This window comes from Haematobia irritans, chromosome 4, assembly GCF_050003625.1.
Source record: "Haematobia irritans isolate KBUSLIRL chromosome 4, ASM5000362v1, whole genome shotgun sequence".
Taxonomy (NCBI): domain Eukaryota; kingdom Metazoa; phylum Arthropoda; class Insecta; order Diptera; family Muscidae; genus Haematobia; species Haematobia irritans.
The window spans coordinates 183,383,744-183,410,763 of NC_134400.1; the positions used below are offsets into that span (position 1 = coordinate 183,383,744).

At 35.3% G+C, this 27,020-nt stretch overlaps 3 protein-coding genes and 1 long non-coding RNA gene across 5 annotated transcripts; all 4 read right to left on the bottom strand.

The window, feature by feature from the left end:
- Nucleotides 1-1,077: 1,077 nt before the first annotated feature.
- Nucleotides 1,078-1,874, bottom strand: LOC142233011 (uncharacterized). The gene is made up of 3 exons (XR_012721284.1): nt 1,598-1,874; nt 1,428-1,533; nt 1,078-1,362 (listed from the first exon to the last, which is right to left on the bottom strand). It is a non-coding gene; the product is annotated as an uncharacterized LOC142233011 (long non-coding RNA).
- Nucleotides 1,875-7,573: 5,699 nt separating this feature from the next.
- Nucleotides 7,574-13,297, bottom strand: Hexo1 (beta-hexosaminidase 1). 2 transcript variants are annotated; one of them, XM_075308054.1, is made up of 4 exons: nt 13,139-13,297; nt 10,679-10,921; nt 8,927-9,570; nt 7,574-8,870 (listed from the first exon to the last, which is right to left on the bottom strand). In XM_075308054.1, exons 2-4 carry the CDS (start codon nt 10,750-10,752, stop codon nt 7,750-7,752), a joined length of 1,839 nt encoding a protein of 612 aa, XP_075164169.1. In that variant the 5' UTR covers nt 10,753-10,921; nt 13,139-13,297; the 3' UTR covers nt 7,574-7,749. The 2 variants fall into 2 exon arrangements, with proteins under 2 accessions (XP_075164169.1, XP_075164170.1); XM_075308055.1 differs by lacking the exon at nt 13,139-13,297 and adding an exon at nt 11,889-11,955.
- Nucleotides 13,298-14,173: 876 nt separating this feature from the next.
- Rev1 (Rev1 DNA directed polymerase) lies at nt 14,174-17,984 on the bottom strand. The gene is made up of 4 exons (XM_075308053.1): nt 17,826-17,984; nt 16,624-17,515; nt 16,084-16,558; nt 14,174-16,031 (listed from the first exon to the last, which is right to left on the bottom strand). The coding sequence occupies exons 1-4, from the start codon at nt 17,847-17,849 to the stop codon at nt 14,204-14,206; spliced, it is 3,219 nt and encodes a 1,072-aa protein (XP_075164168.1). The 5' UTR covers nt 17,850-17,984; the 3' UTR covers nt 14,174-14,203.
- A 2,574-nt stretch (nt 17,985-20,558) lies between these two features.
- Nucleotides 20,559-26,652, bottom strand: LOC142235891 (uncharacterized). The gene is made up of 2 exons (XM_075307143.1): nt 26,466-26,652; nt 20,559-26,404 (listed from the first exon to the last, which is right to left on the bottom strand). The coding sequence occupies exon 2, from the start codon at nt 26,265-26,267 to the stop codon at nt 20,559-20,561; it is 5,709 nt and encodes a 1,902-aa protein (XP_075163258.1). The 5' UTR covers nt 26,268-26,404; nt 26,466-26,652.
- Nucleotides 26,653-27,020: the final 368 nt, after the last annotated feature.

Here is a 27,020-nt window from a genome sequence, read left to right on the forward strand (position 1 = left end):
GTGTCACTTACGATTCTGTGGTAGCGATGAGGATGAAATGGAACATTGAAATGCTGGCAGGGAAACTGCCTGAATTTATTCTGATAATTGGTTGATAGTTTTGCTGCAAGTCGAGGATGCTGATGAGGAATGTGGTAATTCCGAAACGTGCGTCCATCCAACCATCTTGCAGTCTATAGGGGTTTGCCCAAATAAATTTGACAAACATTCTTTTCCTCTGTTGGTTAAGCTACACTTGTAGTTTAGTCAATGTATGGTTTTAAGCTGCAATAAAAAACAACAAAAATAAAAATTTTCAAATCAACAACATGTAATAACATAAAATCAAAAATACCTTTTTGGATCAAAAAACCAACAATACTGTTACGAATTGATATTTCTAGATTTAACTTTATTCAAATTAGTTTCCGTTAATTTAAAATTTCAAATTGTAACGGTCAAATTACGTTATCACTTGTCAAAATCATTTCTTTATTTTCTAGTACTTTCCTAAACATCTTTTGTGTTCTTAGTTTCCCAATCGTTCATTCCCAATAAACACAAACGTTTGAAAAATGCTAAATTTCAACAATTTTTCAAACATTTTTTCAAAGGATTAGGGTAATATTCAAGTTGAGAAATTGTTGAGAAAATCGCGTTCTCAACAAAAAACAGACATTACCCTCAACAGTGAAATTCAACACATTAGCAATAATATCTCAAGTGTTATCCTCAAATTGAAATGCATCGCTACTCAATAATTTGTCAAACAATTTTCGATGCGAGTCAAATTAAAATTTAACATCGTTGCAAATACTTTTCAACCTAAATTTGTATGAATGATATCCCCACTTCAAATTGAAAGTCAAAGCCAAAATTCTATGAATTTTGTATAATTTATTCATTTTCATCAAAATAAAATATATAATAATACACTACACTACATAATACACTACAATACCAATTGATAAATAATAATCTTATTAAACATATCAACAAATAAGAAAAAAAGCAAACAACAAAACTTTAAATATCTTAAACATTATTAGTAAACACTTTTGCATTGATAATTCCATTTCCTTCCTGTTGGTGTCATAAAACAGCATTAAAATTTATTAACATGCGGCCAATTTGAAATTAGGAACGTACTGGACCGCGTGTTAGAATTGATTTCCAGCAGAACGAATTCACAAAATATCCATTTTAAACTGATAATAGCATATGAATTAAACTGACGATGTGATGCACATTTTCATCCAGAAGTTGTTGATTTCAACAATTTGTTGTTCTTAACAATTTTAATTGGTTGCACTTGTAATGTTTCTGGAAAATTTTTCTTGTCGGTATGTTTGCAAGAATGTAACATCCAAAGATTTTAGTTTTCTGCAAAGAGATTTAAATTTAGTTACTTCTCTAAAGTGTTGATTTAATTTTTCATATTGACGTACTAATTATTATAAACTATTTGAAGCAGTTCCAGTTAATTGTCCACCATTTTTTCATCGGTCAGCTTTTTAATGTTTTCAAGAACGTAGAATCCATAATTTTAGTTTTCTGCAAAGAGATATACATTTAGTGACTTCCTTAAAGTTTTATTTCATTTTTTATTTTCACTTACCTATTTTTATAAACTATTATTTGGTTATTTGTCTAAAATTTTCCATTTTTTTATTTCTTGCAATTGACCACGAACTTCGTTGCACAAATAAGTATTGAAAACCACATGGTTTTTTCGTTGCATTTTAGGGTAGTGTTTTGTCAAAGTTTTCTCATATTATCTTCAACACCTTTTCAAAGATTTCGTCAACATTTTGGCAAATTGGAAGTAATTCGCCAACAATTTGAAGATGTATTGAAGATGAGCTATTTCAAGTCAAGTTGAATTTATGTTGAAAATTATATTTACCCTCAAACAGAAAAGTTGTTGCATTTGAAAAACGCTCATCCTGTGTTTATTGGGTTGTAAAGTAACCCCTTTTTTGGTTCCCCATTTTTTGAGGGAATCTGGCCAAGTAGTCTCACCTGAATGGGTGGCAACTTAAACACTAAAAAAGAAAATAAAGTAACCCCTTGTGTTTTGTTATCTTTATTGCTTATTGTTATAGTTGTAGTAATATGACCATAATCATTTATGCCGGTGCGACATCTGCCGGATAGTAGTAGAATGTTCTAGATAATTGTAGCCAAGACAATGAGCTTAAGCCGATAAATATGTGCGATATCGAGCGACATCTGCCAGATAGTAGAATGTTCTACATGAATGTAGCCAAGACAATGAGCATAAGCAGATAAATATGTCCGATATCGCCCGTGCGACATCTACCAGATAGTAGTAGAATAGTCTAGAATGTTTTGGGCCAGACTAACGAGAATTTTCGACTATAAAAGAGCTGACAGAGGGAGCTGTGAAGTCAGTCGTAAGCTAAAAGTCATACAGTACACATCGTAGAGCAAATAAGTGAAACCTATCGCTAAGCAAATAAATTGTAGATTGTCGTTATTTGAAAAGAACCGTGTTTTAATTATCGGGTTATTAAACACGCCTCAATATAAAAACGTAACAATACATTAAAGTATGAAAACCAGCAATTGCAATGTCAGTTGCTAACTTGACAGTTCGGTCGAGATAGACATATTTACAGGTAGTGAATACAACAGTTTCATCACCTTACCTTAAATTATTTTTAACTTGGCTGCATTTTGCACCAGCCACTGAAGAAGAAGTAAACAAGAATACCCCGCATACCCTCATACAACCCCTCCCTTAAACGGTCATACGATTTGGAAACAGGGTTGAAAAATTCCGTACTTGGAACTTTTATTTACAGTGGTGGTAAATACGTTACCACTCCCAAAATACCGGTATGCCGGTATTAGGAAATTTAGATAATATATAGCGGGTTGCTTGATAGAATGATAATATTGTTACGTTTTTATATTGAGGCGTGTTTAATAACCCGATAATTAAAACACAGTTCTTTTCAAATAACGACAATCTACAATTTATTTGTTTAACTTATAGGTTTCACTTATTTGCTCTACGATGTGTACTGTATAAACTTTAGCTTACGTCTGACTTGACAGCTCTCTCCGCTAGGGGTTTATATACCGAGATTTGACGATTTCGAATGCTCTCGCTAATTGGCATACAACCTTCTAGATTAATCTGCTACTATCTGGTACGCACATATTTATCGGCTTATGTTCATTGTCTTGGCTATCTAGAACTTTCTATCGGGCGTTATTGTACAGGTGATATGGCACACATACTTTTAGGCTTATGCTAATAATCTAGTGCATTCTACTATCTGGTAGATGTCGTGCAGGCATAACATAAGTGATTATGGTCATATTACTACAATTATAAGTAAAACAAAAGGCGTTACTTTTACAATGAACGATTGGAAAACTAAGAACACAAAAGATGTTTAGGAAAGTACTAGAAAATAAAGAAATGACTCTATCAAGTTATGACGTAATTTTATCGTTACAATTTGAAATTTAAATTAACGGAAACTAATTTAAATAAACTTAAATCTAGAAATATCACATTCGTAACAATATATAGAAATAATTAAATACCGCCTTGATTTGAAATCTAAAATCTATAGATATGGAAATTTTACTTTCATTTTCAAGAAATTTTCATGATCAGTGCGCCTTCTATACCCTTAAAAAGTGAAATCGATCTCCATGGAGGCCTTACCAATGGAGCGATAAAAACTAATTCTTTTCCAATTCTAGCCAAATCAGGAAATCAGTCTATATGGGTGCTATGCCAAAAATATGCACACACACTAAATTCAGCACACCTAGTTGTGGTTCTGAAAACCTACAGAATTTATACCCCAAATCGGAGGGTTTTTAAGGGGGATATATCAAAATCTATACCGATACACAATTTATTCGAGACTCTTATTTATGGGTTTCCAAAACCTCTCGATTTCAAATTTCAAGCAAATTGAATAAAAACTACGGTTTCTAGAAGCTCAAGAAGTGAAATCGGGAGATCGGGCTATATGGGGCCTATACCAAAACATGGAGCGATACACGCCATATTCAGCATACCTGTTTGCAGTCCTAACATACCCTTAGATTTCTAATTTCAGGAAAATCGGATTGAAAATACGGTCTCTAGAAGCCCAAGAAGTAAAATCAGGAGATCGGTCTATATGGGGGCTATACCAAAACATGGACCGATACACCCCATGTTCGACATACCTGTTTGTGGTTATAAAATACCTCTAGATTTCGAATTTCAGGTAAATCGGATAGAAAATAAGGGTTCTAGTTCTAGTGTAGAAGCCCAAGACCCCAAATCGGGTGATCGGTTTATATGGGGGCTATACCAAAACATGGACCGATAGGCAATTCGGTATACATATTTGTGGTCCTAAAATACCTCTAAAATTTCAATTTCAGGAAAATCGGAAAGGAAATACGGTTTCTAGAAGCCCAAGACCCCAAATCGGGACGTCGGTTTATATGGGGGCTATACCAAAACATGGACCGATATAGCCCATCTTCGAACTTGATCTGCTTGGAGACAAAAAACGAGTTTGTGTAAAAATTAAGCAAGATAGCTTTATTATTGAAGGCTGTTGCGTAATTACAACAGACATCCAGACAGATGGGCATCTTTATATCGTCTTAGAATTTCGCCCTGATCAAGAATATATATAATTTATATACTCGCAAATTTCAATGTGTTACAAACGTAATGACAAACTTATTACACCCCCATCAACATTCTATGGTGGTGGGTACACAGAAAAAAGTATCACCAGAATATTTCCAATTAAAAAGTTAATTGAAGTTGAATGTTTTTTCAATTAATAAATTAATTGATACAATTAACTTTTTAATCAAGGTAGAAACATTAGGTTAATTAAGTCAATGATTGAAAATTTTAAAATTTTTAATTAAAAAATTAATTGATAGAATTAACTTTTTAATCAAATTCAGAAGACGAGGTCATTTAAAACAAGTAAGAAAAGTCTAAAGTCGGGCGGGGCCGACTATATTATACCCTGCACCACTTTTTAGATCTAAATTTTCGATACCATATCACTTCCGTCAAATGTGTTGGGAGCTATATATAAAGGTTTGTCCCAAATACATACATTTAAATATCACTCGATCTGGATAGAATTTGATAGACTTCTACAAAATCTATAGACTCAAAATTTAAGTTGGCTAATGCACTAGGGTGGAACACAATTTTAGTAAAAAATATGGGAAACATTTAAATCTGAAGCAATTTTAAGGAAACTTCGCAAAATTTTATTTATGATTTATCGCTCGATATATATGTATTAGAAGTTTAGGAAAATTAGTGTCATTTTTACAACTTTTCGACTAAGCAGTGGCGATTTTACAAGGAAAATGTTGGTATTTTGACCATTTTTGTCGAAATCAGAAAAACTTATATATGGGAGCTATATCTAAGTCTGATCCGATTTCAATCAAATTTGGCACACATGACTATATTACTAATTGTACTTCTAGTGCAAAATTTCAACCAAATTGGGCCAAAACTCTGGCTTCTGAGGCCATATAAGTCCATATCGGGCGAAAAATATATATGGAAGCTATATCTAAATCTGAACCGATTTCAATCAAATTCGAAACACACACGACTATACAACCAATTGTACTCTTTTTGCAAAATTTCAACCAAATTGGGCCAAAACTCTGGCTTCTGGGGCCATATAAGTCTATATCGGGCGAAAAATATATATGGAAGCTATATCTAAATCTGAACCGATTTGAATCAAATTTGGCACACATGACTATACTACCAATTGTACTCCTTGTGCAAAATTTCAAGCTAATCGGGATAAAACTCTGGTGTCTGGGTCCATATAAGTCCATATCGGGCGAAAGATATATATGGGAGCTATATCTAAATCTGAATCGATTTCAACCAAATTTGGCACGCATAGCTACAATGCTAAATCTACTCCCTGTGCAAAATTTCAACCAAATTGGGCCAAAACTCTGGCTTTTAGGACCATATTAGTCCATATCGGGCGAAAGATATATATGGGAGCTATATCTAAATCTGAACCGATTTCTATCAAATTTTGCACACTTGACTATATTTCTAATTGTACTCCTAGTGCAAAATTTCAACCAAATTCGGCCAAAAATCTGGCTTCTGGGGCCATATAAGTTCATATCGGGCGAAAGATATATATGGGAGCTATATCTAATTCTGAACCGATTTCAATCAAACTTTGCACACTTGACTATACGACTAAGTGTTATGTTTGTACAAAATTTCAAGCAAATCGGTACAAAACTCGGGCTGCTGGATCCATATTAGTGCATATCGGGTAAAAGATATATATGGGAGCTATATCTAAATCTGAACCGATTTCTTCCAAAATCAATAGGGTTCTATTCTGACCCAAATTAGGAACATGTGCCAAATTTGAAGGCGATTGGACTTAAATTGCGACCTAGACTTTGATCACAAAAATGTGTTCACAGACAGACGGACGGACGGACAGACAGACAGACGGACATGGTTATATCGACTCAGGAACCCACCCTGAGCATTATTGCCAAAGACACCATGTGTCTATCTCGTCTCCTTCTGGGTGTTACAAACATATGCACTAACTTATAATACCCTGTTCCACAGTGTGGCGCAGGGTATAAAAAGTGATGAACATTTCTTAATCAAAATAAAAATTCTAAGCCAATTCAGAAAGTAGTTGAAAATAGTTACCTTTTTAAATAAAAAATTAATTGGGGTTTGCATTCAAAATCAATTAAATTTTTAATTGAATCAATTAAAAAATTAATTGAAAATTGCTAATGACATCAATTAATTTTTTAATCAAGGATTTTTTCTATGCCCAATTAAAACTGTGATTGATACTATCATTTTCGTGATTGAAGACATTTCAATTAAAAAATTAATTGGATCAATTAATTTTGTGATTGAATCAGAAAAATATTTTTTTGTGTGTATAAAAAGAAAAGAATCAATGAACATTTTTGATTTTCACTCGTGAAACGCGAACTTAGTATCAGCGCAAGAAGTGGGTACGAAAAATTCAGAGAAAGATATTCCACAGCAGACAATATATTCAACCTTGCTTCCATTATTTACCTGAATTGGCACCCGAACTTTTAGGCTATTTTTAAGTTATAGTTTAGAAAATAATTTACATATTCGTTGAAAATCGAACAACAAACGCCTTTTTATTATTATACACGAACAATTTAATAATATAGTTGTCATTTGATTTACGATTGTTATTGAATTTTGTGTTGTACACATGAACTTGTTAATTGGATATCTTTTAAGGGATTCACAGTCCTAATATGGAACTGAAAAAATTAGGGGTCGTTTGTAAAAATTGTCCAAGCCTCGTTATTATGATAAGATAAAAATTTAATTGTGAATAATTCATTGTGAAGCACGAAGCTTATAATAGCCATAACTATTACAAATACATCATACTTTGAACAAATAGAATTTCAATTAAAATTAGTGGAACTAACCAGCTCATGGCTGGTAGGATTATTTAGAATTGAGTTTAGCCAATTTTCCTCTTTGTGTATAAAAAAAAACAGAATATGGGTTAAAGATATTCCTTTATTCCGATTAAATGACCGTAATGTGATTCAATTCGACAAAATTTATCGTAACTATCGTCGATTTCATTGAGTATTTAGTATAAACTAAAAGTATTATCACTACTATTGCAAATGGTACAATGAACAAGGCATATTTTCGTAGAGTATATCGATGTTTTAGGATTTTCTTTGGGACGTATAGGCATCAATTGGACATTCGTTTTGATTTTGTAAACACCATTCGGGTTGAAGGGCTTCAGCAGCTATGCCATTTTCCACCAATCGCTCACGATGAATCAATATACGCGGTTCGGCTTGACGCCAGGATTCTTTAGGATTGGACCATAAACGTTCAGCCATTGCACTTGCGCGGGGCCAAAAACGCTGATCAAGTGAATGTTCATCTATTTGTTCGGACCATATAGCGGCTTCGGCACCCAGAACAAGCGGCACATAATCACCGGCAATAGTTTCCATTCTATTTTCATAGACTTTTTGCCAGCCAATATAAGGAGAACACCAATTGTTGCCATTCGTAACCCAACCAGCACCGCCACAGTCAAAGTAGAGAGCATCATAGTTTGACACAATAACACGGAAACCTCGTTTCAAAATATCCGTAACCTTTGGATCCATACCTGTTGTCCATATTTGTATAATATAACGTTCTTTATCAATGTAATCATCCAAATACGGAACATCCGTTAATCGACTCGTCCATAAAGTAATAGGAACTTTCTCATCTCGGTCAGCAACTTTATCGACACGCTTTAAAGCTTCTGTTTGGAAATGACCCCATAGGCGAATAAAATCACTTTCTTGTAAGCCCCAGCCTTGTTTTGATGTCATCCAACTACGTATACGCTCACTGCTATTCCAACAACTTACAGACACTTCATCGCCACCCATATGAAATATGTCCGGATTGAAAAGATCAAACATTTCCTGATAAATATCTTGCAGAACCGAATACATTTCATCCACAGTAGGATCCAATTGACCACACGGAGGTTCAACGCAATAATCCTTCCAAGGTTGAGCATTGAAACAAGCTGTCATATTTTTATGTTGCCATCCCTCACCCACATGAGCTGGAGCATCGAATTCGGGCATAACTCGGATGCCTCTAACACGACCGTATTCGACAATATCCGCTATTTCTTCATGAGTATATACCTTACGAGGTGAATATGCACCTAATTTGTATAACTCTTGCTGAGATTTTACTTCAAAGGGAAAGCTGTGTGAATCAGTTATATGCCAGTGGAAAGTGTTCAGTTTGACCATAGCCATTGCATCTATAATAAAATTAGACATTACAATAAGAGGTAAAAAATATCATATGGCATCTTACCCAAAGTTCTTTTAATTGCTTTTGTTGAATAAAAATTTCTTGAAGTATCCAACAGTACACCACGCCATTTAAATGCTGGCTCGTCTTCTATAGTAGCCTTCGACAGAATTTGCAATTCGCGCCTTAAATCATCATAGACAATTAATTGACTCAATGTTTCAAGGCCGTGGCGAGCTCCAAAATATGATTTGGCAGTGATTTTCACATGAACCTCATGGGCTGCGGTGGTGCTAATATCCAAGCGATAACCTTCATGAGTATCTAATGTCAAACGTGGAACTTCATTTCTGTTTTTATCATTTCCTTCCAATTCAATACTAATGCTTAACGGATGCCCTTCGGTTTTTAAGATTTCGGCATTTGGAATTTTGTTGTTGAGTATATTCATAAAACGATCACGATTAGCATCCCACAATTTCACCTGTTTTGTATTTGAGGGCATATGAAACTCTATGCTATCTTTATTGATATGCAAGAGCATGTGATCGACTTCAACATAACCAGTAGGTTTAGGCCATAATGTACCTATTGTATCACCACAAAACATTCGACATACAGGCAAACTGATTGCTGTGTTCCAATTTTTTTCGGATAATTCAACTTTAACACATTTACCCTGTTGGCACGCATACCCATAAATTAAGCTGAAATTAAATAATTAAAACAACTGAAATACAATATAAAAGAGAAGGAAAGACAGTAGACGTGTGAAGGGTGTGAAATAAAAAGGGCGTAATATAATGTGTGTAAATTGTTTTTTGATTTTAAATTAAATGTGTTAATGTCTCCATCTCTCTACAAACAAATAAACAATATTAAAAATTTCCTAGAAGGAATTAAAAAATACAATCTATGCATAATATGTAAATATTTTGTTAATATACATTTTTTGATATTTAATTAACTTAATTTTTGTTGTGTTATTGTTAGATTTAGTACCAATTCTTAGTATGAATTGTTTTTTCCATTATAGCGTTTTCAAAAATCGACTTCGAGTTGCTTTCAAACTTTATTTTAGAAAAAAAAAAAAAAAAATATATATATATATATATATATATATATATATATATATATATATATATATATATATATATATATATATATATATATATATATATATTTCTGGGAAATTTTAAAACCATCGTCAAATTTTATTGAATTTGCAAGAAGTTTTTATGCTAAAGCCACTTCTTCGGACAATTAATTTATTGAAAAATATAAAGTCAATAACCCACAGTGTATGTTATGGACAATAAATATGCACAAATATTTTTCTATCATTGTTACTTCTTGAGTGCTTTCCATTTGTGAAAGTGTGTACAAAATAAAGTGTACGTTCATATGTATCAAATACCTATTTTATATGTTTTTAACAGTCTAAACTGCAGTGGACATTTACTTGAGCTGAGACATGAAGATTCATACAGTTATGTTTGAGTGTTTTTAATTGCTACAAAATCCGAAAATGAAGAACATTTAACCATGAGAATAAGTAATTCCATTCATGTTTAGACTTTATTAAGCTCTAAATGAACTGACGATACGAAACAGGTAGATTTAGAGCTTAACTATTAATTCAACATGAAGAACAAATTGACAAGGAAAGGCCAGCAAGTACGAAAACATTCAACATTTAAAAGTTCAATGATGTGCGATGACGTCGACGCGACTTTTAATTTTCCCTAAATTGAGACATCTCCACCAAATTAAGCTGTTTGTATGAAATATTTTAAAGATTTCATTTTTACTTACTCTTCTGGAGATCCATTTATTATTCCCAAATTTAGTGTCACCAACAGCGCCGTAAGCGCTATAAATACTTTCATGGTTAAAGTAAGAAGTACACGAGGCGAGTGAAAGATGGATGGATGGTAGAATGGGACGAAGCCTTAAATATCACCGTTTTCTCGTTGAGTGTTGTTGTTGATGATGTAGACAGGCACATAAACAAGGCTGGAATAACCCGTGGTGGCCGCAAACAATGCTAGCACACGACTGAAACAACAAAAAGCAGTCAAGAAAAATCAAAGCTTAAAAATAAACAACATTATTTTTAGACATGAAGGTGTGTTGTTTGTTTCGATTGTACAACTCACGTATCTTTCAATGGTGATAGCTACCACCTACCAATCAACTAAAGAGCGAAGCGCATATTATTAACAAGATGCCCGTCGATAACTTTTGTTAACGTTTCTTTATGTTTTTCTGTACTATTTGATATAAATTAGAAAAGAATTGTTTTGTTTTCCTATGCGTTTGGTATTTTGCCGATAGCCGATAACACATTGAAGAACATGGCGTCAATTAAATTCATAACTTTAATTTTTTTTTAACAAGAAAAAAAAAAAACAAAACAAAATATATTTATACTTTTCTTTTGTGTACTATTCATATATTAATTAGTTTTCTGACTACCAATTGTTCCCTTCTATTATTACTGATTAGGGCTATAACCAATTTTTTGGCATAGTACCACGAGATGCGCCATGATGTTTTATTAATGAAAAGCATTGTCTTGCATCATTTTAAGAAACAAAAACTTCACCCACCAAACGCATTTTCTAAATCAATACAAAAAAATGTGATTAATTGTTTCTCCAAGATTTTGGATTTTTTTTAACCACTATTACACTTTTCTTATAAGACATATTGAAATGCAATGAATCACGAAGCCAAATTATTAACAATAAAGGTGGCTATACTCGAAAACGCGTCGAAGAAGCTAAAATTTCAATTAAAACTAAAATAATGAAAACAAACTTCATCGCTGTTGGTGGGTGAACTTTTTTGACGCTAGCGAAAAAGTAAAAACGTATTTCTTCATAGGTTTTAATGGCCTATTGGACTATAGTATGCCAATTTTTAAATTGGCAAAAATTGTTAAAAAGTTATAGCCCTATTACTGATAAATTGATTGCCCAAAATATTATGGAGTAATTGTTTATTTTTTGTTTCAACTCACCTTAAGATATTTCTGTAACCAGATCAGGAGTTTGGACAAAATCGAATAATTGTTGTTCTAGCTTTAGCAGAGGCAACAATAAAATGTGGTATGAAGACATTTCAAAATCAAAAAACATACAGAACTATATGATGCCACAAATTATCTAGAATTTAATCTAAACTTTGACACAACCTCTGCTTATCCCTTAAAATGGAATTACGCTTCCACTAAATTGTTTGCGTCTTTTGTTTAGCAGCGATTCTATGACAAACTGACACCCTTTTTGAACCGTGTCAAACTATATGTGGAAACAATTTAAAGAACCATTGGAAAACTACGGAAAACTACGAACGAAACTGGGATAGAATCAGAGCTCTGTATGCAAGTCGGACATGGTCATCATTTGCGCAAAGGAAGATCTCAAATATTTCTTTTTCCGTGCTACATCATTTTTGAAATTGGTATATTGATTTTGATACTCAAATGTTTTAATATTACATATAGTAAGTGTCAAAGTTCAGTGCGTTTCGATTATTATTTGGATTCTAAGAGGCTGAGAAAGGTAGATGAGGTTAGAGACCTTGATGGTGTGGTTTTGCTCCACATCTAGATTTTGTAATTCCGAAGGCTCATGCATTGTTAGCTTTTGTCAAAAGGAATTGTAAGGAATTCTCTGATCCTTATACCGTAACACTTGTTTATATGTCTATCGTGAGATCAAAATTTGAATATGCTAGCTTAATTTGGAATCCTTTTTATGAAAAGTACACAAATAGAATAGAGCGTGTTCAAAAAGGTTTTGTTATGTTGCGGTCAATTAATTTTAGTGCTTGATAGATGTATATTGATATCTCTAAAAACTCTTGAGAAAAGAAGACTTTACTTATCTCAAGTATTTATCTTTAAAATAGTTAATAACTTTGTGAATTGTAATAATTTATTGAACAGTTTAAACTTTAATGTACCATCTCGTGTGCTACGTCAACATAAAAGTTTTTATATAGCTATACACCGAAGTAAATATTCTAATAATGAGCCAGTGGAAAGAGCTTTGATAGAATTCAATCGAATTTCTAGTACAGATTTAGATTTTTCGATTCCATTGCGTAATTTATATTTAAATTATATTTAATATATTTTTAGATGTAAGCCATAGTAGTATGTAAGGATTTTTATATATCCATAGACTGAAATACATTGGAATTGATTTGAAATTGACCTAAACACCTAAACCTCCATTAGCTACTCTTACTTTTGCTACCACCTACCAGTTGAATTCAATTCCTTTCTATTGGTATTCTGGATCAGTCTTTCGGTACTACTTATTTATTAAATTTTATAATGAACAAAATCCAATTTTTCCTCAAACAAAGTGAAAGTGAAGTTACAGTCTTCTTCTTAAAAAAAAAATGAAGTAAATGTAAACAAAACCAGATGATTGTAGCAGAGTTGCCATTATCTCTATACACGAAAGCGGTAATATTTTATCTATCTATAGAAATTCGAAATTCCATTTGAAGGTCTGAAGCAAACGAAAATAAGCTGCTGAATTAAACGATTATCGCTGCACGTTAGTACTTTTTGAACTTAATTGAATTGAAATACAGTATTTCATGGCTGAACAAGAAGGTTAAATCATAGGCCCATATGATTATGGAGAATCCACTTCACAATCACTCATAGGTAACGCAATTAAATTTGAACCTTCACTTTTCTCTGAATTTTTTTTTTTCAATTGAAAGAATAAATAATTGCCACTTTTAATATCTTCATACGATTCTTTTATCAGATTTTGACTTCTTAAAATTGTAAACAACATATTGAAATTTTTGTTTTTGTAATCGTGATTCAACCTCTTTATTCAGCCATGCAGTATTCCAAGAAAGCCTTTGACATTGCCAAATATTTCAATTTCCAGAAATAATTGCATTTGTAATATTGTATTTTTTATTTTTTTTTCAGCAATGCTGTTTACGTATGTATACTTTGCAAAATATTTTTTAAAATTTCATTATATTTAATTTTGGAACAAAACATAATTTTTATCCTATTGTCAAAACACTTTCTTGACATACTAATGTATATCGTCGCATTCAAATTCGCTAAAAACGTTTTAGATCTATTTATTTGTTATCGATTCGTAAAATCCTTGCATATCTAAACTGTCCAAATCGCCACTATCTTGATTCTATAATATATCCAGAGATCATAATTAAACCACCCATTTTCAAAACTAATATCTTGGATAGCAGTGCCTGCCGCTAGAAAACAATGGTCAAAATCTATATCATCACACCATACAATTTCTATAAAGATTACAATACATTTTTTTATTAATTAATCATAGCTTTAATGCTACATTTATCACATGTTAATTTCACACCCATATATAATTTCCTACCATTATAAACTAAAGACATTTCATTTTGCACCTCTTCGATTATCAATTTAAAAGCCAAATGCCATGAACAATATTCCGCAGAGGGCATCTTTTGATTTATTATGCGTCCTAAATATATGAGAGGTTCGTAAAGTTTATTCAAATGTTTGGCCCGAACCAATTCACGCGCATTGGTAACCATTAAGTCAACATCGTAGTTTTCAGGAATGTTGCTACTTTGAACCCATAACAAAAGTAATTCTATACAGTTTGGCTGTGTAAATATGTTATCGAGACTTATGTCACTTGAGTCTTGATACACATTTCTTGTATTTCCCACTGGAGGTGGGGTTAAAGGACGATAGCTTTGATCAGGATCTTGAATTTGTTTCTGGTCTTTAATTTGTTGTTCGATTTCCATTCTTAAATCTGGTGGTAAAGCAGCTAAAAATTCAGGATCAACCTCAGTCGCTCCTGGAACTTCACTAATTGCCTTTTTTTGTTTTTTTGCTTCTCTCTTTTGTAGTGCTGCTTTCGATGTGGATGGCATAAAATCACTTTCGTTGAGCATACTAACATTGCTCGATTTTATTTCAGTTTTCTCTTTCCTTGTTGGTGGTTGTTCATTCGATTTTGCTAGAATTCTTCTTTCCCTTAGGATTTCTTCTCTTATGTCTAAAGGTAAAGCATTAAATACATCTGGATCAATATCTGATGGTATAGAAACCTCTGTGGGACCAAGATTTTCTTGGATTTTTCTCTTTGCAGCAGCATTCTGTAACATACCCATAACATTTTGTTTCGGTTTATTGGAGTTATTAGAGCTGCCAGCAGCTTTCGTCCGACCTCTTCTTTGTGCTAATGGTTTTGCATTTTCTGGACTTGTGGGTCTTGAGCTATTGTCAGATGTCTGTACCGATTCTGGCTTTTGTTTTTCTTTCACTTTCGAAAACATATTCATGATTTTGTTTTCGTTTAATTTCGCTGCACTACCAGTTGGGACACTTTTCGCAATCGACATGACTATTTCACCCTCTTTGCCCTCAAGAGCTATTTCCTTTTGTTTTTCTTTTTGTCTTTCCTTTACCTTTGAAAACATATTTTTGATAATGTTCTCTTTTGGTTTTTCTGGCTCCGACGATGGGTCATCCAATTTTGAAAGTTGTATTCCTATTCCCCTCAATTCATTTGGGGGTAGCTCTAAGGCTTTCATTGTTGTAAGAATATTTTTTGTTATCGTTTCAAAGTCGTTGGTATATTCTGACAATGAAACTGATTTTGTTATGTGGTCGCATACACCATGGCCCATAAATTTCGATGTCTCAACTGGAGCCTCTTCGGCACGCACCATTAATTTTAGAGTAACACATTTCGTTTTTCTTTTTATATTCAATAGACGTCTGTGCACCTCTTCACAAAGCTGTTTTAAAAACGTTTCTAGTTCAGCATAGACTTTGAAGCGAATGCCATAATTGACCTCTGCTGAAACAGACTTTCTTATTTGGCCATACGTTAGGCTTCTGTGATCAAGGCCTCTACAAAATTGATATAATGTTTCACCAAATTTTTTCCCCACCAACATTTGGATACGAGGCAGTGACACCTTTTGTAAATCTCCGCATGTAACTAATTTGGCATCATTCAAGGTATACGCTGTACTGCTTCCAACACCCGGAAGATCTTTAATTGGAATATCAGCCATATAGGATTCAACATTTTCAGTCTGGAGATGATATTGACCATCAGGTTTAGCTTTTTTCGTAGCCATTCGAGCTTGTAGTCTGCAAAGAAAAGAAATTTAATTGATCTAAAGTTACTATGCGAAATACTCACTTGTTTGCTCCCACGCCTGCGGAACAAGGACATTGGGTCTTATCTCTTATTTCTTCTCGTATAGCTCTTACAAAGTCCATTGGCTCTACTCGCAATTCTTCTAAAACATCCGTCAAGTCAACAAACATCTCATCACAACTCACTGCCTCTATATTTAAGGTGTATTGAGCAATTGTATTGTAAAGAGTAAAAGCTACTTCTCGATAGCCTTCGAAATCATACTGTATAGTTTTTAATTCTGGACACAGCTTTAAAGCTTGTCCAACAAACATTCCGTTGTGGATTCCCTTTGCCCTGGCTTCATATGAAGCACAAGCTATTTCCGATAGTGACATTTTGTTCTCAAAGCCCCCACGTACTTTGTCTGAGAGTACATTGTTGTGTAAATGTTGCTCGAAACGTTTCGCAAATAATTCCATTTCCACTTGGCGATCGGCATTAGGATGGACTGGAACCTCTGACGCCGAAGAACCTCCTGTAATATACGGATCAAGTTTCACAAAACAACATATAAAAGGACCCATATAAAATTTATGTTGCCTTTGGAATGAGTCACTGCAACAGGATGTCCACGTAAATGTGGATTTTTCCGTAAGCCCACCGATACGAAAAAACAGTCCATATCAATATGCATAATGCAATTCGTCTTTCTTTTCGTTTCGGCCACCTCCCCTATGTTATTGTTCAACAATTTCAGTTTCAGTTCTTTCCGTGCTGGATAGTTTCTCGCCTGCAAGCGTTCCTCTCGCAAATCGCTAATATACTGCTTAAAACCTGCGCCTAAAGTTGCTATATGATGTAGCCGGGAATTGTTAAAAAATTCGGACAAAAATTTTGGATCAACTGCTGTAAGGGCTACGCCCGAGGTATTTCCAGCTTGTGACTTAGTTTTCATGCTGCTTAAAGCAGATGAATTGTTGTGTGGTTCTTCCGATTCGTTACATGATTTTCGCATTGTAGCATTTAATTGCTTTAAACTCATTTCCATGGAATTCAATGATACATCCTGTTTCATGGCCACAACCGTTGACAAACTTTTATTAGCTTCCTCTTTCTTGTTCATGGCAAAACTGATTGATGGTTGAGATGTTTTCTGATTGGTATATAACAAATACCTGGTATAATCAACAAGCTTTTGCTCCTTTAAGCAATCCAAGACCCACTGCGGACTTATAATTTTGCTGGTATCCATATTCCTAACTTTTACATCTGGCAAATTCGAAGCAATAATATACGTTGTATGTGACCTTTGATAGTGGTGGTAAGTTCCTCCATGAACCATCATAATACGTTTGAGTTCGTCAGAGGAAGGATTAGTTAAGCCATTGACAAAAATTGAGACACCATTAAATAGATTTGATTTACGGAACGGGTCACTAGCAGCACTGAATTGTTCCTCCAATTTGGTAATTTTGGCTTCCATGTAGCCACCCTGTAAAATAAATTTGATTAATATTGTGCATACATAGCAACTGTAGGAATTAGTGCAAGTTCAGTTTGAGTTTGAAGTATGTTATGTATGACAGGTAACATTCTTGCATCCGAAATGCCTGGAAAATGTGATATACCTTTAGAAATCAAAGACAAAAATAATAAACTTGGTTTGCATCTATCATATTAATTATCATACAGAAATACTTCTCCTGCCCCTTACTTGACATTTCAAGAAAAGACAACGGGAGAACGAGAATATATTAGGCTTGTGTGAATAATTAATAACTTTAGATTGGAAATATCCTTACCCATTCATCGAATCCATTTTGCATTTTGATTGATTTGCTCCCACCAACGATATTTTTATTTTAATGCAATTTAATTTAATCATATTTTGCAAAACTTTCCGCCTTTTTATTCAGTTGGCTAAATGGCATACTAATTTACAAATTGGTTGGCAACATACATTTTATGGAACGCCAATACATTTGGTGTAAAGAACACATAAAAACCAATATTGCATAGCTGAATAGGTTGAATCACGATTACAAAAACAAAAATTTCAATATGTTGTTTTTTTTCCAATTTTAAGAAGTCAAAATCAGCTGATAAAAGAATCGTATGTCATTGGTAAAAGTGACAATTATTTATTCTTTCAATTGTCCCGAAAAAATAATTCAAATCCAGAGAAAAGTGAAGGTTCAAATTTAATTGCATCACCTATGAGTGATTGTGAAGTGGACAATTAATAGGAACATCGCCGATATGAGACAAATAAGACTATAATACCCAACAAAGTTAAGAATGGAAGACAGTCAAATGGTTCTTCGCCAGCTATTAACAAAAACAGTTCATGATGCAGTTTAAAAACTGATGTGTGTGGTATTTTGGGACTGGAATATGTTATCTAGATACTAAAGTCATCTTCGAATAATTCTCCAGCTATGAATGCGTGAGTTGGTTTTAGATGCATTTGCTATACAGTGCCACCTATCCATGCAACCTATCCACGATTTGCCCCTGTCCATACCGTGCCAACATTTTTTGAATTTGACGGCACTACTGAGAATCCCCACCACGTCGAAAACAATCGTATACGACATCAAAAACTCGTCTGACAAGCGCCGTCACTATTGAGAAGTTGTACCACGCCAAGTTACTATAAAAAAGTTTCTCATCAGTGCAATTATTATGTGCCTTTTTAGATCAATTTAGAACGACGCCAATAAGAACCCCTTCGAACTATCAGAAAAAGTGCACTTTACCCTGGATTTTTCGCACGAACAAATAGGCAGGCATATTATTTCGCATAAATAAGTTAACATCCCTGGGTTTGAGAACCTATTTACAGAGATAGAAGAAGATATTCGTTTTTCGCAGAAGCGAACTTAGTACTAAGCATTAAGCTGAGTACTATGTTCAGTTTTCAAGCTGGAAACTAGCTTGTTTTCACGGTTACTTTTTTAAAATAATTAAACTATAAAAATAAATTGGTTCACAATCAATTCCTTAGATCTTTTCCTTTCATTATTTCACAAGACTTTATAAAAATATAATCGTCTTCATATAGATTTTTGTACTTTGAATTTAATGTTTTGGTGAAAATACGAACATAGTACTCACCTTTAAGCGTAATAACTATGTTTTCAGCACTTTATTTTCGTTTTTATTTAAATAAATGAAGGCTTTATATTACAATAGGGCTGTTTTCTTTTTGCACTGGATACCCTAAGTAGTCACGGACTAAAAGAAAACAGAGTACTCGTTTATCCAGGACATCTCCAAAAAATATGCAACACTGTCATCAGCTGTTTAAAAACAATCACAGAAAACAAGTGAAATCTTATATTTTTAATGTATGAAATGCTCAAATAGTTATAAATATGTACTGCTGCGATTATTCATGACACTGTATCACTTTGGATTTCATGATATTCGATAAATTAGTCACAATAAACTGCTATTGTGAATCTAAAAAGCGTCACTTTATCAAAATGCAATCTGGTAACACCGACTCGACTTGCACTGATGAGATGTTCTGGATAGAACACCTGTGCAACGATGTTCTGGATAGCCCATACAAATGCTGCATCCAGTGTTAAAAGAAAACAACCCTAATAAAGGAATAAATAAATAAAAAAAAAAAATTATGTGATAGTTGCGCTTGGCGTTTCACAAAATATAAAATTGCTCTTCTAACAATAGTGATGGCAAAATACTCTCATGTACATTCTGTACTTTTTGATTTGCTTCACCCCATCACAGTTGGCGATTGTTGTAGTGACATTTACGAGTCTGTGGTAGCGATGAGGATGAAATGGAGCTTTGAAATGCTGGCAGGGTATTTTTATTTATTTTAAAATAAGTAACCGCGATTATAAAAGTGATCAATCGTCCGAAACTAGGGCTGTCGTTCGGGATCGATTTTTAAAAATCCCGGGATTCGGGATTTCAAAATATTGAATCCCGGGATCCCGGGATTTTTCGAGATTTTTTTCGGGATCCCGAAATTTTTGGGATTCTTTAAATATTTTAATTAATTACAATTTACAGCGCCAAAAAATTGTTGTACATTAAACCAATTTATTTAATTAATTCAATTTTATTAACAACAAAAGAACATAAGAGTAAATTTAAAAGCAATTTTAAATTGCTATCATACTTAGCGAAAAAAAAAAATAAATGAAAAAAGCCATTTCTTATCGCAATCTTACTCAGCAAACATTTTAAGGATTAGGTTAGTGTTGGCGCAAATAAAAAGAGGGTAGCGAATTTAAAGTCGACAGAATTTATTTCTATTGGAAAAAATAGTTACATAAGTATGAAAAATATTTAGAATGCAAAATTAAGCCTTACCGCAGTTTTTTACTCCTCTCAGTTCAAGCGCCAAATAATTACTCCATTCTTTTTATGCAAGTCAGCTTATATGCAATAGTGTGAGGCAAGAACAAGAGAGAATGAAGAACTGCGGTAAGGAGACAATGATAATCGAACAACGGAGATGCGGATGAGTGATCGATAAATTGTAATAGGGCTTTTCATCACATCCCCTCCCCCGTGGAGCGCTCCGCTTCACCATCAACCAGATCCAGAATCGCCAACTTGGAGACCGGACGCTGAAGTAACCCACTCGCCGTTTTGACATCCGCCCGTCTTGCCACGCCATCAGCACCTGTATAAACCTTTGCCACTATGCCACGACACCATCGACTCCTATGTAAGCTTGGGTCACACACAAATACAACGTCGTTTTGCTTAATAGGTGTAGCCCTTTCGCACCACTTCACCCTTCTTGTAAGTGTAGGTAGGTACTCTAACACCCAACGCTTCCAGAAGCGATCACGAAGAGATTTCAAAATCCGCCATTGCTTTCGAAGAGCAAACAACTTTCCATCTGGTTCATCGATCGTTGGAGTTTGTGCCACATTGCCATAGCCTATTAAAAAATGATTTGGTGTCAAAGGCTCTTCACTGTCGACGTCCACAGGCAAATGTGTGAGAGGGCGAGAGTTAATGATGTTCTCCGCTTCAATCAATAACGAGTGCAGGATGTGTTCTTTTGGTGAACTTTCTTTTAAGGTGATTCGTAGCACTTTCTTCACGCATTGAACCATGCGCTCCCACACACCACCTTCTGAAGGATTTATGGGGCAGTTAAAAAGCCACTGAATGCCTTTCGCCGATAGCTCATCCTGTATCCGACCAACCTCAAACACTTCGCCAAACCGCTTTGCCTCCTCATTTGCCCCTACAAAATTCTTTCCGTTGTCTGACCGCATTATATGAGGTACACCGCGCCGATTTATGAAATTTTTCAAGGCTATTATAAACGAGTCTGTTGATAAATCATGAGCCAACTCGAGATGTATGGCACGAACGGACAAACACGTAAAAAGAGCCACCCACCGTTTTCCTGTTCTTCGCCCAATTGTCACTGCGAGCGGGCCGAAATAGTCAACGCCGGTATTTTGAAATGGCCTATCACAAGGCACTAATCTGTCTTTTGGGAGCTGACCCATCAGTGGCGCGTTAGGCTCAGCCTTCAATAGTCGGCACAACATGCAGCTCGAAACAACGGCTCTAAGCACACGACGAATATGAGGCACCCAATATTTTTTACGAATCTCACAAATAGTGGCCTCATGGTTTTGGTGTTTCATGTTGCAATGAAAGAAACGAACAACCAATGTAGTATAGAAGTGCTTTTGAGGCAAAATAATGGGACGCTTTGCACTATATGGTAAATAGCTTGCACCATCAATACGGCCATATACACGCAGCAACCCATCATCGTCCACATAAGGTGTCAATTGTTTTAAACTGCTGTCTTTTGGCAATGACTTCGATTCTTTTAAGCAAACTATTTCTGTTGAAAAGCATTCTTGTTGTGCTTGTGCTATTAAATATTTTTCTGCTTTAGCCAATTCGTCTGCTGTCAAACCATGTTCCAGTGAATTATCGTTTTTCTTTCGGCATTTGTTTACAAAGCGAAGTACCCATGCAACACAACGGGAGAGTTTTAAAAGAGAAGAGAACCGGGTTATCTCAATAAGAGCGGATTTTACAACCATAAGACTAAATTTTGTTTTTATTTCTTCCTCATCACCTTCTTTTAAGTTATCTGGGATCACATATTGAGGCCAATTATTTTCTTCCACTTTTAAAAAATCGGGTCCACACAACCAACGAGATTCTGGAGATAAATCCACATTTGCTGAAAATCTTGTGGCCTCATCCGCTACGTTTTCTTCTGTTGAAACCCATTTCCAATGAGTGATATCGGTTGACGATAAGATTTCGGAAACTCGATGTGCCACGTAGGGCTTGTATCGCCGGTGTTGGCTTCCAATCCATTTAATTACAGTTTTCGAATCACTCCACAATGTAAATGACTTTGGAGAAAATCTGTGACCACTCAAAATTATTTGAAGCAAACGCGTCCCCAGAACTGCCGCTTGTAACTCAAGACGCGGTATAGAAACAGTTTTCAAAGGGGCACATTTTGTTTTAGAAGTTATAAAACTTAAGTGTGTTTCTCCATTTAATTTGTACCGCCAGTAAGCAACGGCGGCAAAGGCGTATTCGCTGGCATCGACGAAAATGTGGAGGGTAATTTCTGATGGCATTCCCAAAGGAAAATAACAGCGAGGTATTATAAAATCTGCAACTGCAACAAGTTGTTTTCGCCATAATTCCCAGGAATTAGCCACATCTTGTGGTATTTGTTCGTCCCACTTACAATCACGACGCCATACTTCCCGAAGAATCAATTTGCCCCCTACAATAAAACAGGCTAAAAATCCTATTGGGTCAAATGTTGACATTATTATGCTCAAAAGTTCACGTTTCGTCGGAATTCTTTTTCCCAACATAACTGCATCATCAATTCGGTGAAACTTTGTTTTGAAACGAAAATTGTCGGAGGAACACTCCCAAAAAACGCCCAACACTTTCTCAGAGACTATATCAGACAGCATTTCTTTATTTTCAACATATCCACCCATTGCTGTTGAAACATTTTCAGAATTAGAAGCAAACCCTCTTAATTCAAAACCACCACTTGCATGTATATTCCGTACTTCGGTTGATATTTGAATTGCTTCGTCTTCCGAATCGAAGCTGTCTACATAGTCGTCAATGTAGTGGTGTTTTATAATGGCATCAATCGATCTTATGTCGCAATGGGTGTTTTCGAACGCATTCTTCTTCAAAACAAATCTGGCACAACAAGGAGAGCAAGCAGCCCCAAACGTCATAACTACCATTTCGTACTCATCAGGTGTTTTGTTTTGATCACCGTTTCGCCACAAGAAACGTTGGCTGATGCGATCTTCAGGCTGCACAAACACCTGATGAAACATCTCCCTGATGTCAGCACACACTGCTATTTTACCTCTTCGAAAATTAAAGAGTATGTTGGACAATAACTCGATGTCTTGAGGTCCCTTAAGAAGGTTTGAATTTAACGATACTCCATCTACTTGCGCGGCAGCATCAAACACGAGTCTAATTTTTCCAGGCTTATTTGGATTGGTGACGGCAAAATGCGGAAGATACCACTTTTTCGGATCTGATTTTAATTTTTCTTCATTAGAAAGTTTTCGCACGTATCCCTTTTTAATATAAGAGGCTATAATTTCTTTATAGGCAACAGAGAAATTATAGTCTCTTATCATTTTGCGTTCCATGCTCTGCAGTCTCTTTAGAGACATATCATAACTGTTTGGCATAATGACGTCATCACCTTTCCATAAAAGACCGGTTTGAAAGTGGTTACCTACTCGTTTTGTGGTGTTCTCAAGTATTTTTGTTGCTCTGGCGTCATCGTTGCTAACAATTGTGGGAGTGGATCTCACACCAATGCTCTCGACATTAAAAAAATCAACAACAAGTTGGTGAAGGCTGTCGTCTTTACACACGTCTACGAATAGGCATGAATTCGGTGTTTTTAAAACAGTGTTGTTACATGGGCCAAATACCACCCAGCCAAGTTTTGTGTTGGAGGCTATTGGAAAAGATCGGTTAGAATTTTGTGTAGCAACAGGCAACCCCAAATGAGCATGGTCTAATCCAATTAAGAGCTTTGGCACAACATTGGTGTATGGCCTAATTTGTCCGTGTATGCCTTTGATCCTACTTATATCATCTTCGGTTAATGTTTGTGGTGGTAAGTTAAGATCCGATACTGCATAAACATTTCTCAATAGATGGCGCTTACCTTTATTGTGACCACGGATGAATGTATTAAATGTAAAGGCTTTTTCGCTGGCTGACCTACCACCAAACCACTGCACGTTCAAATTAACATCTTTTCCCCGCACACCAAGCTTTTCTGCAACTCCTCTGTCAAGCATTGTTAAAGATGATCCTTCGTCGAATAATGCAAATATGTCCAGCTGACAGTTTTCTCCAATCAGAGTAACAGGGAGAATTCTGAAAAGGAGTTTGTTACTATTAGTCGAAGAAGAACATCTTAAAACGTTTTGTGATGACTGGGTGGCTGTTGTAGTGTTTTGAGCAACGGCATATTCATGTAGGAGTGGGTGGTGGCAACGTTGACATCCATCTTCGTTGCAGGGTTTTTTGCGACGGCAGTTGCGTGTACCATGTCCTCCATTTAGACACGAGAAACAAAGATGATGCTTTTTTATTTCATTCCAACGTTCATTTATTTGAAGATTCTTAAATTTAGGACAGTCGTTTAATTTGTGCTCTTCTTTGCATAATACACATGGCTTTTGTTGTTGCAGCCGGCTTTTTTCTGAAGTATTCAATAAAACACGCCTTTTGACGTCTTTCTCGCTGTCTTGTATACTATTTATAATCACGGCTACATCGTTAATCCAATTGCTGAAATCCATAATTGTCGGGTATGGCTGAATTTTGATTGCTACTCTTGCCCATTCTATCTTTTTGCTCATGGGTAATTTATGAACTAATTCTTCAAGCAGCGTTGGATTGGCGATGTGCTGCTGCCCATTTGCTGATTGTAAGAATACGGCAAGATTTTTTACCTTTGTGGCGAAAAACACTAGCTTCCCCATATTTTGCTCCGAAATTTGTGGCAATTCACGGACACCTCGTAACTGGCTTTGTATTAATTGTTCCGGTCTACCATACCTACATCGAAGTTGTTCTACGGCTTCGTTAACATTGTCCGGATGAATTAATAAACATTTCACAGTCTCACGTGCATCTCCTTTTAAACATTTTAGCAAGCGCTGGTTGTTTTCCAAATTAGTGTAATTATAGGCTGCTGTAGATTGCACGTAGGCGGTGTAAAATATTGGCCAGTCCTCCGGTAATCCACTAAACTGGGGCAAATCTTGTAATTTTCTTGGAACGGAAGAATTATGTTCTGCCGAAGATAACTGGGAATACACTGAACCATGATACTGCGAAGTGGCGCCAATGTTCTGTTGCGCTTGGGTATTTCCGTTATCTGCTGACGTCCCGATTGCACTTAAAGGTGTATTTGTTAATAATGGTACTGCTCTTGCAGCGGCTACACTCGCGGGCAGCATTAAATTCGGCTGTGTATAACAAATCACGTTTTGCGGGAGGACGTTTTGAGCAGAGGTTGTGAGGCTAGGCAGAATATGGGGATAAGTGAAAGTTTGCGTTGACGTTTGTATTGTGTTTGGAGCGAAGACTACGTTAGCGGTTGTGTTCGCGGTGGCTGCATTATTGGCAGAAAATGATGGCAATATAGTGCTCGCCATATTAGTTTGCGGCGTCGAAAAAATGGTGGACGTAGTGGCAAAGTTTGTTGTTGGGGCACTAAAGGTTGTATTTGTACTTACATGTGACTTTGATGGCAATGGCGGCATGGGATTTATTGGCAATGGCGGCTCTGGCGGTTCTCTGGTTTCTGCAGGGTTTAGTAATCCGTTGGATGATGAAAGTAGACTTTCCTTCGGCCTTGCTGCTATATTATCCGAATTTTGGCCTTGACCTGCGGTGGCGTTTTGTAGAGCTTTTTGCAAACTTTGACATTGTGTACTGCTCTTTGCTAAATATTGTTTAGTTTCCACTAGCTGACGTTTTAGGATTGCAACTTGTTTCTTCAATTCGTCAACTTCAGACGCTTTTTCCATTCCGGCATTCACTGTTTTTGCTGGTGTCAAACTTGGTGGCACTCCTTTCTCCACAGTCGGTTTGTCTGGCTGATTGTCTTCACCTGTTGCTAGGACTTCAGTTCCAGCGGCTTCGGATTGCAGGCGGGGGCTCCGGCGTGGAGAATGTAACATTTTCACATAAATTTTCTTTTTTACAATGGACACACGGCAAGGTACTAATGTCGACAAATTGCAATCAAATTTGCGAAATAACAATGTTGGCGCAAATAAAAAGAGGGTAGCGAATTTAAAGTCGACAGAATTTATTTCTATTGGAAAAAATAGTTACATAAGTATGAAAAATATTTAGAATGCAAAATTAAGCCTTACCGCAGTTTTTTACTCCTCTCAGTTCAAGCGCCAAATAATTACTCCATTCTTTTTATGCAAGTCAGCTTATATGCAATAGTGTGAGGCAAGAACAAGAGAGAATGAAGAACTGCGGTAAGGAGACAATGATAATCGAACAACGGAGATGCGGATGAGTGATCGATAAATTGTAATAGGGCTTTTCATCACAGTTAGATTAGGCGTATTTTCGTATAATTGTGATAATCCTTTTGTACTTCGATTTAAGTAAAAATATCGCAGCATCCAAATTTTTGTCAGATAATCGCGATCTTGTCATATTTTCGACGGACCTTTTATCATTGCTTTTTATTTTATGTGGCACGAATTCCATTTCACATGAACTCATTATTCAAAGGTCCTTCTCGTTTATTTCGATTTTTGATGAAATTGTGCTCTTTAGTATACCTCATGTATAATAAATTCTTACTCAAGATGTTTATTAACTCAATTTGTCGGTTATGAAATCTAAGGGCCGTTTACACTGAGTGAAGACTTCAATTTATTAATAAACAATCTTAAAAAACCACAATTTTA